At 40.7% G+C, this 16,051-nt stretch overlaps 1 protein-coding gene across 1 annotated transcript in view; it reads left to right on the forward strand.

Annotated features, from left to right (window-relative positions):
* LOC136876367 (uncharacterized) overlaps window positions 1-16,051 on the forward strand; it is an 81,243-nt gene that overhangs the window by 1,427 nt on the left and 63,765 nt on the right. The window contains exon 2 of the mRNA XM_067150296.2: window positions 10,380-10,463. Within this exon, the coding sequence (XP_067006397.2) occupies window positions 10,401-10,463 (63 nt within the window). The 5' untranslated portion in view covers window positions 10,380-10,400. The remainder of the gene's footprint in view (window positions 1-10,379; window positions 10,464-16,051) is intronic.

Raw genomic sequence — 16,051 nt, forward strand, 5'->3', positions numbered from 1 at the left:
TGAAACACCGGATCCCGTGAGATCTCCAAAGTTAAGCAACATTGGGCATGGTCAGGAGTTGGATGGGTTGCCACGCGCTGTTGGTGGGGGGTAAGGGAATGGAGGAGCGGAAAGGAACTGGCTACCCTACCACACGTAAACTCCGGCTTAGGAACACCTCTGCGGAGGTTCGGACCTGCCTTCGGGCAGAATAACCCTTACCTTATTCAGTAAATAAAAATGCAAACAGCCTATGGGATGGGTTAAAAGCAATTGTTCAAGAGTGTGAAAACAAGTATATACCTTTAAAGCTAAAGAATGGTAAAGGACCCACTATTTTATAACAGGGAAATAAAAAGATTAAGGAAGTGCAGAGATTTAGGTTAATTAGAAAGAAATAATGTTAGAAATGGTTGTGGAAGTAAGGGGAGATTGAAAGAACTTACTAGGAAATTGAATTTAGCAAGAAAATCAGCTAAAGATAACATGATGGCAAACATTTATTGCAGGTTTTATTTCCAAAGTGCTGTATTTCCAATTTTTAAAGAGTTTGAGTGTATCTTAGCAATGCATTAGGAATACCTTCCTTGAACGTATGAAGAATGTTATATTTCCATAAGAATGTTATCTTATGTTGAAGTGCCTTTGAAAGTTCTTGTTATTTCTAATGTGATGTATCTCCAAGCTGTGTTTATTGCCAGAAAGCCATATTTCCACACTGCCATTAGGAATGAGTTTTTAGTCAAGTAAAGTAGAGTATCATGACCACTGTTGCTAAGTGCTAGGCTGGTTTAGTCACTGTGTTTACTCAACTTTTGTGATAATAATGTCAGCATTTGACAAAGAGATAGTGCACGTATCATTGAAATATGCAAGGAAGAAATCATCTAATCCATCAGAGTGGAAAAAGAACAAAGAGAAAGTGCGAAGATTTGCAAGAGATGGTCGCCCACCAAGAATTTCATGTAGATATGATGACAGACAATGCGAGGCTGCAAAGTTAAACGTACAGGATTTCACTCTTTTTCACAGTTTCACTCTTTGTTTTATGACTTAAAGAGCAAGAAGGAACAAAGTAGTTTCATTATTATATTTTACCGAGTGAGTTGGCCATGTGTTTAGGGTCGCATAGCTGTGAGTTTGCATTTGGAGGATGGTGGGTTTGAATCTTACTGTTGGCAGCCCCAAAGATTGTTGTCGTGGTTTCCAATTTTAACACCAGGCAAATGCTGGGGCTGTACCTTAATTAAGGCTATGGCTATGGTCGCTAGTTTCCCAATCTGTGCTCTTTCCCATTCTTCCATCACCAAAATACTTTGATGTGTTAGCGCAACTTTAAACCACTAGAAAAATTAGTGCACAAAACAGCAAGAAATAGGTGTAAAGTTGACAATACAATGCATTTATTTATCATAACCTATTATGTTCAGTCATTTGATTGTAAAACAACAATGTGCAGCCTTCTGAAAATTGATCCAAAATGGATACAGTGAGTTGCTACATTTTACACTGGCAGAAAGAAATATCCAAACACCATGAAACAAGGAATGTAGAAATGAGAAATTTTGGCAATATATTTGTCGAAGTAACACATTTAATTGATTATAATAATGGCGTATGGCCTCCGGAGATGCCTGGTGTGGGTCTTTTTCTCGTAGATGGCCTATTAGGCGACCTGCATGCCTGTGAAGATGAGGGCCCTACCTAGGGTGATTTCTAATGCTGAATACGCCACACACACCCAGCCCCCGATCCATTGGAATTAATAAATTAAGGTTAAAATCCCCAACCAGGCCGGGAATCGAACCCGGAATCCTCTGGACCAAAAGCCAGCATACTAACCATTTAGGCATGGAGCCGGACATTTAATTGATTAAAGGTACAAGACTACAGGTTAATATCATCGCGAGAAAAGCCATTGCAAATGTGCCACGCTGGTCCATTAATAACCGGTGTAATCGCCTGACTGTTGAATGCAGGCATGAAAACATGCATGCATTGTGTCTTACAGGTGCCAGATACAGCTTGTGGGATGGAGTTCCATGCCTGTTGCACTTGGCCGGTTAATGCAAGGACAGTTAATGCCGGTTGTGGATGACTCTGGAGTTATCGTCAAATGACGTACCATAGATGCTCGATTGGGGTCAGATCAGGGGATCAAAGAGACCAAGGCATCATGTCGACACTCTGTAGAGCACATTGGGCTACAACAGTGGCATGGGGGCATGCATTTTCCTGTTGGAAAACACCCCCGGAAATGCTAATCATGAATGGCAGCACAACAGGTCGATTCACCAGACGGACGTACACATTTGCAGTCAGGGTGCGTGGGATAACCACGAGAGTGCTCCTGCTGTCATAGGAAATTCCTCTCCAGACCAGAAGTCCCGGTGTAGGTCCAGTGTGTCAATGCTGCAGACAGGTGGAATGCAGATGCTCACCTGGCCTCCTCCTAACCAACACAGGGCCATCACTGGCACCAAGGCAGAAACGCCTTTCATCAGAAAACACAACAGACCTCCACTCCATCCTCCAATGAACTCTCGCTTGACACCACTGAAGTCGCAGATGGCTGTGGTTTGGGGTAAGTGAAATGCACACCGCAGGGCGTCTGGCTCGGAGCTGTCCTTCAAGAAACCGATTTCGAACAGGTAGTTGTGTCACTGTGGTGCCAACTGCCGCTCAAATTGCTGCTGCAGATGCAGTCCGCTGCACCGCAGCCATACGCCGAATGTGGCGGTCCTCCCTCTCGGTGGTGCCGTGGTGTTGTCTGGAGCCCGGTCTTCTTGCAAGCATACCTTCTCATGACCACTGCTACCAGCACGCATGAACAGTGGAGACATTCTTGCCAAGTTGTTCTGCAATAGCGTGGAAGGAAAATCCACCTTCGTGTAGCCCTGTTATATGGCCTCGTTTAACCACATTGAGCTGTTGATACTGGCCTCTTTGTCATTGTAAAGGAATTCCTGACCCACTTTCAGTCACTCCGTCCAATCTCACAGGTAACTAATGCTCTCGCACAGTACAGCCCGTATTTAAAGCAAACCTGATGTGCTACGGCATTGGGTCGCTACTAGTGCCACACTAATGCGATTTGCAGGAAATTTGAATAAATCTCATCTCTCAGATGTATAAATATGCCTACCAATGTTCATTAATCTAGCACAACATCTTCTTGGTGTTTGGATATTTTTTTTCCGTCAGTGTATTTCATAAAAGTACAGAGGAGAAATAAGGGGAGGTAAATGCAAGAATGTTAGTAGAGATCACATCAGAGAACTGGTACTTGATCAAATTCACTGCTTCAAGTGTACCTCCAGACATTATAGTTGAGAAATAACATTACTTTCAAAATTTGTTTTATTTTATTAATGGAAGTGTCCCAATTTATAATTTGATCCACGGGGACCGGCATTTACGTAATAATAGAGAATTTATTTCTGAACAGAATTATAATAATTACTCTGAACGAGAAAATTAAAACACAATAAAAGTGCAAATTCAAATTTATCATGTAACTAGTAAAAAGAAGGAAAATGACAAAATAAATTTACTCACCGAAAATTGTTGAGAAGAAGATGCTACTAATGAAAACAAGACAATTTTCCTCACCGATAAAATTCATGTATATATCGATGTATGGTAAATACTGAAAAGAAATTTTATATGTGCGAACTAGATTGTATAAAAATTGTTCTGAGCTATTAAAAAGTAAAAAATAATAGTTGAGATTATAGTTTTATTTTAACAGAAAACCCTTTTTCTCGTTTTTGGTTCCAGTATCCATTTTTAAAAGCATTTTACAATACAATTCAATATACGTAATTAAAATATCTATGGCACTAAAGCCCTGATGGTCTTTAGTCTACCAAGCGACTGCTGCCCAGCCCGGAGACCTGCAGTTTACGAGGTGACGGATGGTCATTGAGACGAATTCTCTCGTTCATTATCATTATTCTTGGTTTTCTAGACCAAGGTAGCTCTCTCATCCTCAGATATCTGCTCAATTGTAATCACTTAGGGTCACTTAGTTTGAGTGGACCTCGAACCAACACTCAGACCCAGGTAAAAATTGTTCACCTGTCCGGTAATTGAACCCATGACTTCCGGGTGAGAGGTAGGCACACTACACTTGATCCGCGGGGACCGGCATTTACGTAATAATAGAGAATTTATTTCTGAACAGAATTATAATAATTACTCTGAACGAGAAAATTAAAACACAATAAAAGTGCAAATTCAAATTTATTACGTCACTAGTAAAAAGAAGGAAAATGACAAAATAAATTTACTCACCGAAAATTGTTAAGAAGAAGATGCATCACCATCTATATAATGTTGTTCAAAGTTTGAGACCACTGTTGAAGTACTTAAGGGTATTTACACTAACACTAATCACTTATCACGTCTCTTCTTTAGCTTTGGTTATCCCGGGGGCATGTCTGGTACAATTTCTTTACTACTCCCTGAACTATATTCACTATCGCTATCCAACAAATCATCTGCATTAACTTTGCCTTGTTCCAATTACTGCAATAATTTATCGTCATCAATACCTGCTGAAAATATATCATGTGAACCACTTACCACTCACTGCAAGGAGCAATCTCCTACTGACCGGTTAGCGGTATTTCTAAACACAGGAAACAACTCTCGTGAAAGCTAGAACACCCTCTTAGAAATTCCAAAGCAAGGTCAGGCACACAATAACTTGTAGCCCCTTTACTATAGGTTGTCACAAAAGTATGCACGTCACTGTAAGTTGCCACAAAATTATACATATCATAGAATTTTAAGCCTGCCGATGTATTCGGCTCTGGCAACTTCTGACTGGATATTTAAAGGCCGACCTGATTGGCTCTGGCAATTTAAAGGGCGGGTGCTCACAGTACCACCTGGCTCCAAGAGAGTTAAGGATGATGCCAATGCCTAAGTATGTAATTACAACTTCTACTACAAGATATTTACTAGGAAATTCAATCTAGGTTTTGGTTCTCCAGGGCAGGTATTTGTAGTTATTATGAAGAGCATATTCAGTATCTTAAATTTGAACAATATGACAGTAAAAAGCAGAAAGTAGTGTGCTCTAGGTAAGGTGTTCATTCTCATCAATATTATGTAGGTATTGTTAGGAAATTTGGAAATAGCCTAAGTCAGAAAATGAGCCCCCCCCCCAAAAAAAAGGATTTCAGAAGTATGTAGTGCAGAATTTCATCATTTGAATCAGTTTTGTGTTGAGAACTCAGAAATGTAGAAAAACAAACTGTTTTGCAATGGGCACAGTGCGTAAAACAAAAATTATTTATTATTAACAATGTTCAGTAAGCTTTCTTCTGAGCATAATGTTACCTTTAATTTGATATTTGGGGCCACTGACCTTCTAGGATTGGAAATGAAGTGAACATGGCCTTAATTAAGGTACAGTCCCCAGCATTTGGCTGGTATAAAAATGAGAAATTATGGAAAACAATCTTCAGAGTTGCTAACAGTAGGACTCGAACCCACCATCTCCTGAATGCAAGCTCATAGCTATGTGACCTGAACCACATGGCCAACTTCTCAGTATGTGAGAGACAAATATCTGCTAAAGAAATATGTGAGGTCCTACTGACATGCAATAGTGGAGAAGCTCACCATCAAAATGAACCAGGGACTACCACACATCTGTCTAACATGATATTTCATTGTATAATACTGCAACTACTGGAACTCCAGAGCAAATGAATAGTCACTGCACCTATGCTAACTAAGGTGCATTACCAGGCAAGGTTTCAATTTGCATGATAATATCATAATTGTACCTCTGGTGGTTGGAGGATGTCTTCCCTGACAAGTCTCACTTTCTGTTTCATTGAATGGATGGATGTTGGTGCATCAGGCAAGAAACAGTGGAGAACAAACACCTTGCAACCATTTTTAGGAAAGCACAGGCTGGTGGTGGTAGCATTATGGTCTGTTGAATGTCTTAGTTCTCTTAGACCACTTATCCATGTGGAAGGCACACTTGACCAATTTGGTTAAGAATTCCTTCTTTCAGATCACATACAACTATACATGCAAATTCTCTTTGTGAGAGGAATGTGATCTTCTAGCAAGACAGTGCTACCATCATTGACTAGAAATATTTGACAGTAGTTGGAAGAGCACGATCAAGGCTTTCAGGTACTGTACTTACCTGGATGTCCAACTCCACTAACTAGAAACCAACTCTATGGATCCTCTGCCATGCACCTTCCAGCAGCTGTGGGATGCATTGCAGGCAGCATGTCCGGCTCCATGGCTAAATTGTTAGTGTGCTGGCCTTTGGTCACAGGGGTCCTGGGTTCAATTCCCGGCAGGGTCGGGAATTTCAACCATCATTGGTTAATTTCACTGGCATGGGGGCTGGGTGTATGTGTTGTCTTCATCATCATTTCATCCTCATCGCAACACGCAGGTCGCCTACGGATGTCAAATCGAAAGACCTGTACCTGGCGAGCCGAACATGTCCTTGGACACTCCTGGCACTAAAACCCATATGCCATTTCATTTCAGCATGGGTCCAGATATCTATGATAACCTAACAGCACCTTCATAGGTTATAAACTTCATGGTTCTGATCCGTATTGAATTGCAAGTACAATGTAATTATTAAATTAATGTAGTAATGGTATTGAAAGGTGGACCATTACTACATTAATTTAATAATTACTTTGTAACAGCACCTTATTAATTCACTTCCAGCCCATCTAGCTTCTGTCCATGTTAAACACAGCACTTATTATGGATATTTAGCTGTTAGTCATAAAATATAATTCGACTGTGTAATACATGCCCATATTTATATCGGAGTTGAAACCAGCAATAAATGCAACATGTTGGTTACTTTCCCAACAAGTAGTCATAAAAATACATACACACATACATACATACATTATCATTATAGACTGTTATGCCTTTCAGCGTTCAGTCTGCAAGCCTCTGAGAATTTACTAAACGTCGCCACAATCCTCGATTTGCAACTAGTGTTGTGGCCTAATTTAGTTCTATACCTCTTATCTTTAAATCGTTAGAAACCGAGTCTAACCATCGTCGTCTTGGTCTCCCTCTACTTCTCTTACCCTCCATAACAGAGTCCATTATTCTCCCAGGTAACCTATCCTCCTCCATTCGCCTCACATGACCCCACCACCGAAGCCGGTTTTTGTGTACAGCTTCATCCATCAAGTTCATTCCTAAATTAGCCTTTATCTCCTCATTCCGGGTACCCTCCTGCCATTGTTCCCACCTGTTTGTACCAACAATCATTCTTGCTACTTTCATGTCTGTTACTTCTAACTTATGAATAAGATATTCTGAGTCCACCCAGCTCTCGCTCCCGTAAAGCAAAGTTGGTCTGAAAACAGACTGATGTAAAGATAGTTTCGTCTGGGAGCTGTGTTCCTTCTTACAGAATACTGCTGATCGCAATTGCGAGCTCACTGCATTAGCTTTACTACACCTTGATTCAATCTCACTTACTATATTACCATCCTGGGAGAACACACAACCTAAATACTTGAAATTATTGACCTGTTCTAGCTTTGTATCACCAATCTGACATTCAATTCTGTTGAATTTCTTACCTACTGACATCAATTTAGTCTTCGAGCGGCTAATTTTCATACCATACTCATTGCACCTATTTTCAAGTTCCAAGATATTAGACTGCAGACTTTCGGCACAGTCTGCCATTAAGACCAAGTCGTCAGCATAGGCCAAACTGCTTACTACATTTCCACCTAACTGAATCCCTCCCTGCCATTTTATACCTTTCAGCAGATGATCCATGTAAACTACAAACAGCAAAGGTGAAAGATCACAGCCTTGTCTAACTCCTGTAAGTACCCTGAACCAAGAACTCATTCTACCATCAATTCTCACTGAAGCCCAATTTGCCAACATAAATGCCTTTGATTGATTTTAATAATCTACCTTTAATTCCATAGTCCCCCAGTATGGCGAACATCTTTTCCCTCGGTACCCTGTCATATGCTTTCTCCAGATCTACGAAACATAAACACAACTGCCTATTCCTCTCGTAGCATTTTTCAATTACCTGGCGCATACTGAAAATCTGATCCTGACAGCCTCTCTGTGGTCTGAAACCACACTGGTTTTCATCCAACTTCCTCTCAACGACTGATCGCACCCTCCCTTCCAAGATGCCAGTGAATACTTTGCCTGGTATACTAATCAATGAGATACCTCGATAGTTATTGCAATCCTTCCTGTTCCCTTGCTTATAGATAGGTGCAATTACTGCTTTTGTCCAATCTGAAGGTACCTTACCAACACTCCACGCTAATTTTACTACTCTATGAAGCCATTTCATCCCTGCCTTCCCACTGTACTTCACCATTTCAGGTCTAATTTCATCTATTCCTGCTGCCTTATGACAATGGAGTTTATTTACCATCCTTTCCACTTCCTCAAGCATAATTTCACCAACATCATTTTCCTCCTCCCCATGAGCTTGGCTGTTTGCAACACCACCAGGATGATTTCCTTTTACATTGAGAAGATGTTCAAAATATTCTCTCCACCTCTCCAGTGATTCCCTGGGATCTATTATGAGTTCACCTGAATTACTCAAAACATTCTTCATTTCCTTTTCCACTCCCTTCCTAAGATTCTTTATTTCTGTCCAGAAAGGTTTCCCTGCTGCTTGACCTAACCTTTCCAGGTTATTACCAAAATCTTCCCATGACTTCTTTTTGGATTCAGCAACTATTTGTTTCACTCTGTTTCTTTCATCTACGTACCAATCCCTGTCTGCCTCGGCCCTTGTTTGGAGCCATTTCTGATAAGCCTTCTTTTTACGTTTACAGGCTGCTCTCACTTCATCATTCCACCAAGATGTTCGCCTTTTCCCATCTTTACACACAGTTGTTCCTAGGCATTCCCTTGCTGTTTCTACTACAGCATCCCTGTATGCCACCCATTCACTTTCTATATCCTGAACCTGCTTACTGCCTAGTGTTCGAAACTTCTCACTAATCATATCCATGTACTTCTGTCTAATTTCCTCGTTCTGGAGATTTTCTACCCTTATTCGTTTGCAGACAGATTTCACTTTCTCTACCCTAGGCCTAGAGATACTTAGTTCACTACAGATCAGATAGTGGTCTGTATCATCGAAAAATCCGCGAAAAACTCGTACATTCCTAACAGATTTCCTGAATTCAAAGTCTGTTAAGATATAGTCTATTATGGATCTGGTACCCCTAGCCTCCCATGTGTAGCGGTGAATAGCCTTATGCTTGAAGAATGTATTCGTAACAGCTAAACCCATACTAGCACAGAAGTCGAGCAAACACTTTCCATTCCCATTAGCTTCCATATCTTCCCCACATTTACCAATCACCCTTTCGTATCCTTCAGTTCTATTCCCAACTCTCGCATTGAAATCGCCCATTAGCACTATTCTATCCTTGCTGTTGACCCTGACCATGATGTCACTCAATGCTTCATAAAACTTGTCAACTTCATCCTCATCTGCACCCTCACATGGTGAATACACGGACACAATTCTTGTCCTAATTCCTCCAACTGACAAATCTACCCACATCATTCGCTCATTTACGTGCCTAACAGAAACTATGTTGCGTGCAATGGTATTCCTGATAAAGAGCCCTACCCCAGACTCTGCCCTTCCCTTTCTAACACCCGTCAAGTTCACTTTATAATCTCCCACCTCTTCCTCATTATCTCCCCGTACCCAAATATCACTTACTCCTAGCACATACGGATGAATCCTCTTTGCTGACTCATCCAGTTCTACCTTCGTTCTTCCATAAGCCCCATTAATATTGATAGCTCCCCATCGAATTCCATTTCGTTCGCCAAGTTGTTTCCAAGGAGTCCCTCGCCTGTCAAATGGGAGTGGGACTCCATTACTCCCATAGTTCCGAGGCTTGCTTAAAGTGTTCTGAGCTCGGTAAATTCATGAAGCAGGATGCTGCCCTACTTGCACATAGTCCAAGTGAGGATCTCTCCTCTAACGGGTGTTATGGACCCCCGGTGATTTTTATAGTCCTAGCCGCCTGAGCACAAGGAGGGCCACGACTCAGAATATGTCCAAGATGCCCACTCTCATTCCATAGCAATTGGTATCCCGTCTCTCAGGACCACTTACTAGGCCACTCAGCCGTTGCCCATGGTTCACGAACTAGGATGTGACTACAGTAACCCACAAACATGAACCATAGTCATAAAAATATACAAAGAATATTTGAGGGTGCTGCAACATTTATTTCCATACAGAAGTGATGCAATTTATGCATGAAATGATGTTAAAGTTACAGGGTAATTTAGATTTAGATCATCACATTGTGTAAAAATAAGTAAATAAAGGTAAATTTTGTCTTTTATTGACCTAGGAAGGTGCACAGAATAAAATCATGGACGACTCAGCACCCGAAGATGATGAGACCCTTTCTGATGTTCCTCCTATTCAATCAAGTGTAAGTATTCATCAACAGAATAATTTCTAAGTTCATAAAATGTTTACATAAAATGTTTACAGTATAGTGTGCATTATTATGTCATCTGCATTTGGATAGATTGAACTCTAGAGGATGGATGCCCAGTTGTACTTCCTCTTAAAACAACCACCACCACCACCACCACCACCACCACTACCATATCTATTGAACTTACGACTGTTACGTATTCTGTCCTCCTCTATGAACCATGTGACCTTGCCGTGGTGGGGAGGCTTGCGTGTCCCAATGATGCAGATAGCCGAGCCGCATGTGCAACCATATCGGATGGGTATCTGTTGAGAGACCAGACTAACGAATGGTTCATCGAAAGGGAGGGTAGCAGCCTTTCGTTAGTTGCAAGGGCGGCAGTCTAGATGATTGACTGATACGGCCTTGTAATAATACTCAACATGGCTTAGCTGTGTTGATACTGCTACACGGCTGAAAGCAACGGGAAACTACAGCCGTAACTAACTCCCGAGGACATGCAGCTCTCTCTGTATGAATGATGTACTGATGATGGCTTCCTCCCGGGTAAAATATTCCGGAGGTAAACTAGTCCCCCATTCGGATCTCCGGGTGGGGACTACACAAGAGGGGGCGATCATCAGGAAGATGGATACTGACATTCTGCGAGTCAGAGCGTGGAATGTTAGAAGTTTGAATCGTTGTGGTAGGTTAGAGAATTTGAAAAGGGAGATGGATAGGCTAAAGTTAGATGTAGTTGGTATAAGTGAAGTATGTTGGCAGGAAGAACAAGATTTTTGGTCAGGTGACTACTGAATTATCAACACAAAATCAAACAGAGGAAATGCAGGAGTTGGTTTAATAATGAATAAGAAAATAGGGCAGCGGGTAAGCTACTATGACCAGCATAGTGAAAGAATTATTGTCGTCAAGATAGACACCAAACCAATGCCCACCACAATAGTGCAGGTCTATATGCCTACTACTTCAGCGGATGATGAAGAAATCGAAAGAATATACGAGGAGATAGAAGATTTAATACAATATGTAAAAGGTGAAGAGAATCTAATTGTGATGGGAGACTGGAATGCAGTGGTAGGCCAAGGAAGAGAAGGTAGTACAGTAGGAGAATTTGGATTGGGACAAAGGAACGAAAGAGGAAGTCGGCTGGTTGAATTCTGCACTGATCATAATTTAGTCCTTGACAATACTTGGTTCAAACACCACAAACGACAGCTGTATACGTGGACGAGACCTGGAGACACTGGAAGGTATCAAATAGACTTCATTATGATTAGGCAGAGATTCAGAAACCAGGTGTTGGATTGCAAAACTTTCCCAGGAGCAGACGTGGACTCTGACCACAACTTGTTGGTCATGAAATGCCATCTGAAGTTGAAGAAATTGAAGAAAGGAAAGAATGCAAAAAGATGGGATCTAGGCAAGTTGAAAGAAAAGAGCGTGAGGGATTGTTTCAAGGAACATGTTGCACAAGGACTAAATGAAAAGGCTGAAGGAAACACTATAGAGGAAGAGTGGAGAGTCATGAAAAATGAAGTCAGTAGGGCTGCTGAAGAAATGTTAGGAAGGAAGAAAAGATCAACTAAGAATCAGTGGATAACTCAGGAGATACTAGACCTGATTGATGAACGACGAAAATACAAGAATGCTAGAAATGAAGAGGGCAGAAAAGAATACAGGCGATTGAAGAATGAAGTGGATAGAAAGTGCAAGGTAGCTAAGGAAGAATGGCTGAAGGAGAAATGCAAGGATGTCGAAGGCTGTATGGATCTTGGGAAAGGTAGATGCTGCATACAGGAAAATCAAGGAAACCTTTGGAGAAAGGAAATCTAGGTGTATGAATATTAAGAGCTCAGATGGAAAACCACTTCTAGGGAAAGAAGACAAAGCAGAAAGATGGCAGGAGCATATCCAACAGTTGTATCAAGGTAAAGATGTAGATAATTTGGTTCTGGAACATGAAGAGGCTGTTGATGCTGATGAAATGGGAGACCCAATTTTGAGGTCAGAGTTTGACAGAGCTGTGAGTGACCTCAATAGGAACAAGGCACCTGGAATTGATGACATTCCCTCTGAATTACTGACTGCCTTAGGAGAAACCAGCATGGCAAGGTTATTTCATTTAGTGTGCAAGTTGTATGAGACAGGAGAAGTCCCATCTGATTTTCGGCAGAATGTTGTTGTACCTATTCCCAAGAAAGCCGGTGCTGACAGGTGTGAAAACTACCGCACCATTAGTTTAGTATCTCATGCCTGCAAAATTTTAACACGTATTATTTGCAGAAGAATGGAAAAGCAAGTTGAAGCTGAGTTGGGAGAAGATCAATTTGGCTTCAGAAGAAATGTAGGAACACGTGAAGCAATCCTGACATTACGCCTGATCTTAGAGGATCGAATCAAGAAGGACAAGCCCACATACATGGCATTCGTAGATCTAGAAAAGGCATTCGATAACGTTGAATGGACCAAGCTATTTATGATTCTGAAGATGATAGGGATCAGATACCGAGAACGAAGAATTATCTACAATCTGTATAAAAATCAGTCTGCAGTGATAAGAATCGAGGGCTTTGAAAAAGAAGCAGCAGTCCAGAAAGGAGTGAGGCAAGGCTGCAGTTTGTCCCCTCTCCTTTTCAATGTTTACATAGAACAGGCAGTAAAGGAAATCAAAGAGAAATTTGGAAAGGAAATCACAGTCCAAGGAGAGGAAATCAAAACCTTGAGATTTGCCGATGATATTGTTATTTTATCTGAGAGTGCAGAAGATCTCGAGAAGTTGCTGAATGGTATGGATGAAGTCTTGGGTAAGGAATACAAGATGAAAATAAATAAGTCCAAAACAAAAATAATGGAGTGCAGTCGAACGAAGGCAGGTGATGTAGGAAATATTAGATTAGGAAATGAAGTCTTAAAGGAAGTAGATGAATATTGTTACTTGGGTAGTAAAATAACTAATGATGGCAGAAGTAAGGAGGACATAAAATGCAGACTAGCACAAGCAAGGAAGAGCTTTCTTAAGAAAAGAAATTTGCTCACTTCAAACATTGATATCGGAATTAGAAATATGTTTTTGAAGACTTTCGTGTGGAGCGTGGCATTGTATGCAAGTGAAACATGGATGATAACTGGCTCAGAAAGAAAGAGAATAGGAGCTTTTGAAATGTGGTGTTACAGAAGAATGCTGAAGGTGAGATGGATAGATCGAATCACGAATTAAGAGATACTGAATCGAATTGGTGAGAGGAGATCAATTTGGCTAAATTTGACGAGAAGAAGAGATAGAATGATAGGACACATCTTAGGACACCCAGGACTTGTTCAGTTGGTTTTTGAAGGAAGTGTAGGGGGTAAGAACGGTAGGGGTAGACCAAGGTATGAATATGACAAGCAGATTAGAGCAGATGTAGGATGCAATAGTTACGTAGAAATGAAAAGGTTAGCACAGGATAGGGTGGCATGGAGGGCTGCATCAAACCAGTCTATGGACTGATGACTCAAACAACAACAACAACAACAACAACAACAACAACAACAACAACGTATTCTGTACATAAGAAACTTTTTAAAACAGTTGCAGTCGTGGTCAGTCAAGTTTCTCTTCACAAAACGCAGAGCAAAATCTCAAAAGATTACATGTATGTCATTTTAGGTCATGAATATATCAATGAAAATGTTGTGTATACATATAATTCTTGCTTCCTCCTTTTTACCTTTAATGCTATGATTTCATGCACCTTTTCTCAACATGCAATTTATTGAATTAAGATACAGTCTGTCATCGTCATCATCATTAGTTTACTCCGTCCAACTCCTCCTTAACCCCTTATAAGGGGTTATATTAACTTATTACAGATGCAGTAGTCGGCGCCATTGCATAAAACCACAGGGTATTTTAGCAGTGTCCAGCAGTGGTGGTCCAAAGAATCATTGACACTACTCTATTAGAAAATCTTAATGAACAGTGTTTTCTCAATGAACATTGTTTCTCATTGAAATTTTAGTAACATTTACCAACAAGTCACTTCTTTCCCTTAGACTGCCCCATTGTTAATATGTTAAGTTATCCTTTGCAGGACATACCCTAACATTTTGACGATATCCTTCATAACTGGTAATTTACAGCCAACGGCTGATATATTGGTATCTATATCATCAATGAACATTGTTTTTCTCATTGACTATCCCTACTGTAATATGTCAATATTATATCTTAGTATTTGCAATTTAATTACAAATCAGGTACCTGATTTATGCCTTGAGGTAGTACTATGGCTGATGATGCCTTCAATGAAGGGCAAAACATGTCTCATATGGAAATAAAGATAAATTCCTAAATGTTTAAAAGTTCTAATATATTGAATAGGTGACATAATAAACTATTTAGCATCCTACATATAGTATCTTCAATGCGGATCAATAATGATATTTATCACTTGCAAGCTTTTCCACTCCGATTTCCTTCCTGACATCCTTATTTCTTACTCTGTCCTTTCTTGTCTTTCCTATCATACTTCTTAAAAGTTTTATTTCACTGGCCTGGATTATATTCTCATGTCTTTTTGTCAGTGCACAGGTTTCCGCTGCATATGTAAGTACTGAGCAGTAGTACAGTTTCTTCATCAACACTTAACATTTCATTGATACTTCTTTCCTCTACACCAGGTTTCTCACACATTGGTATAAAGCATTTCCCTTTAAATCATTTTACTATTCTCCATATCCAGCCATGCATGCTGCATCAGTTCACTTCCCAAGTACTTGAAACTTTCCCCAATTGGTTTGTCCCTTTACTTTTATAATTCCCTTCCCTTCCCTTTCTCCTCTATCAGTACCATTGTATTACTCTTTTCCATGCTGATTTTCATTCCATAATTTTCAATAATCTCACTGAACATGTCAACATTTCCCTTGTACATCCTCTCTGTTTGCTCCTCACACCACAATATTATCTGCAAACAGCATTACCTTCAGCTCCCTGTCCCCAATATTTTACCCTTGTCTCTGCAATTTCATCCATAACCATTATGAATAACAGTGGTGGTGGCACACTTCCTTGTTGTAGCCCAGTTTCATTCATTCCAAACCCACTCTGTCCTCCCCACATGTGGCTGGTTACTGCTGCAACAAGTTTTATACATTGTTTACACATATTCTATCATTTTTTCTTTACTGAGCAAGTTGGCCATGTGGTAAGAGTCGTGCAGCTGTATGCTTGCATTCAGGAGATAGTCGGTTCAAGCCCCACTCTCAGCAGCCCTGAAGATAGTTTTCTGTGGTTTCCTGTTTTCACACCAGGCAAATTCTGGGTCTGTACCTTAGTGAAGGTCATAGCCACTTCCTTCCTACTCTGAACTTTGGAGCGTGGGTTGGCGACCACGGGGCCCTCAGCTGAATCCTGGCATTGCTTCCACTTACTTGTGCCAGGCTGCTCACGTTCATCTATCCTATCCAACCTCCCTTGGTCAACTCTTGTTCTTTTCTGACCCCGACGCTATTAGGTTTGCGAGGGCTAGGGAGTCTTTCATTTTCATGCCCTTCGCGGCCCTTATCTTCCTTTGGCCGATACCTTCATTTTTCGA

Source organism: Anabrus simplex, chromosome 1, assembly GCF_040414725.1.
Source record: "Anabrus simplex isolate iqAnaSimp1 chromosome 1, ASM4041472v1, whole genome shotgun sequence".
NCBI classification, from domain to species: domain Eukaryota; kingdom Metazoa; phylum Arthropoda; class Insecta; order Orthoptera; family Tettigoniidae; genus Anabrus; species Anabrus simplex.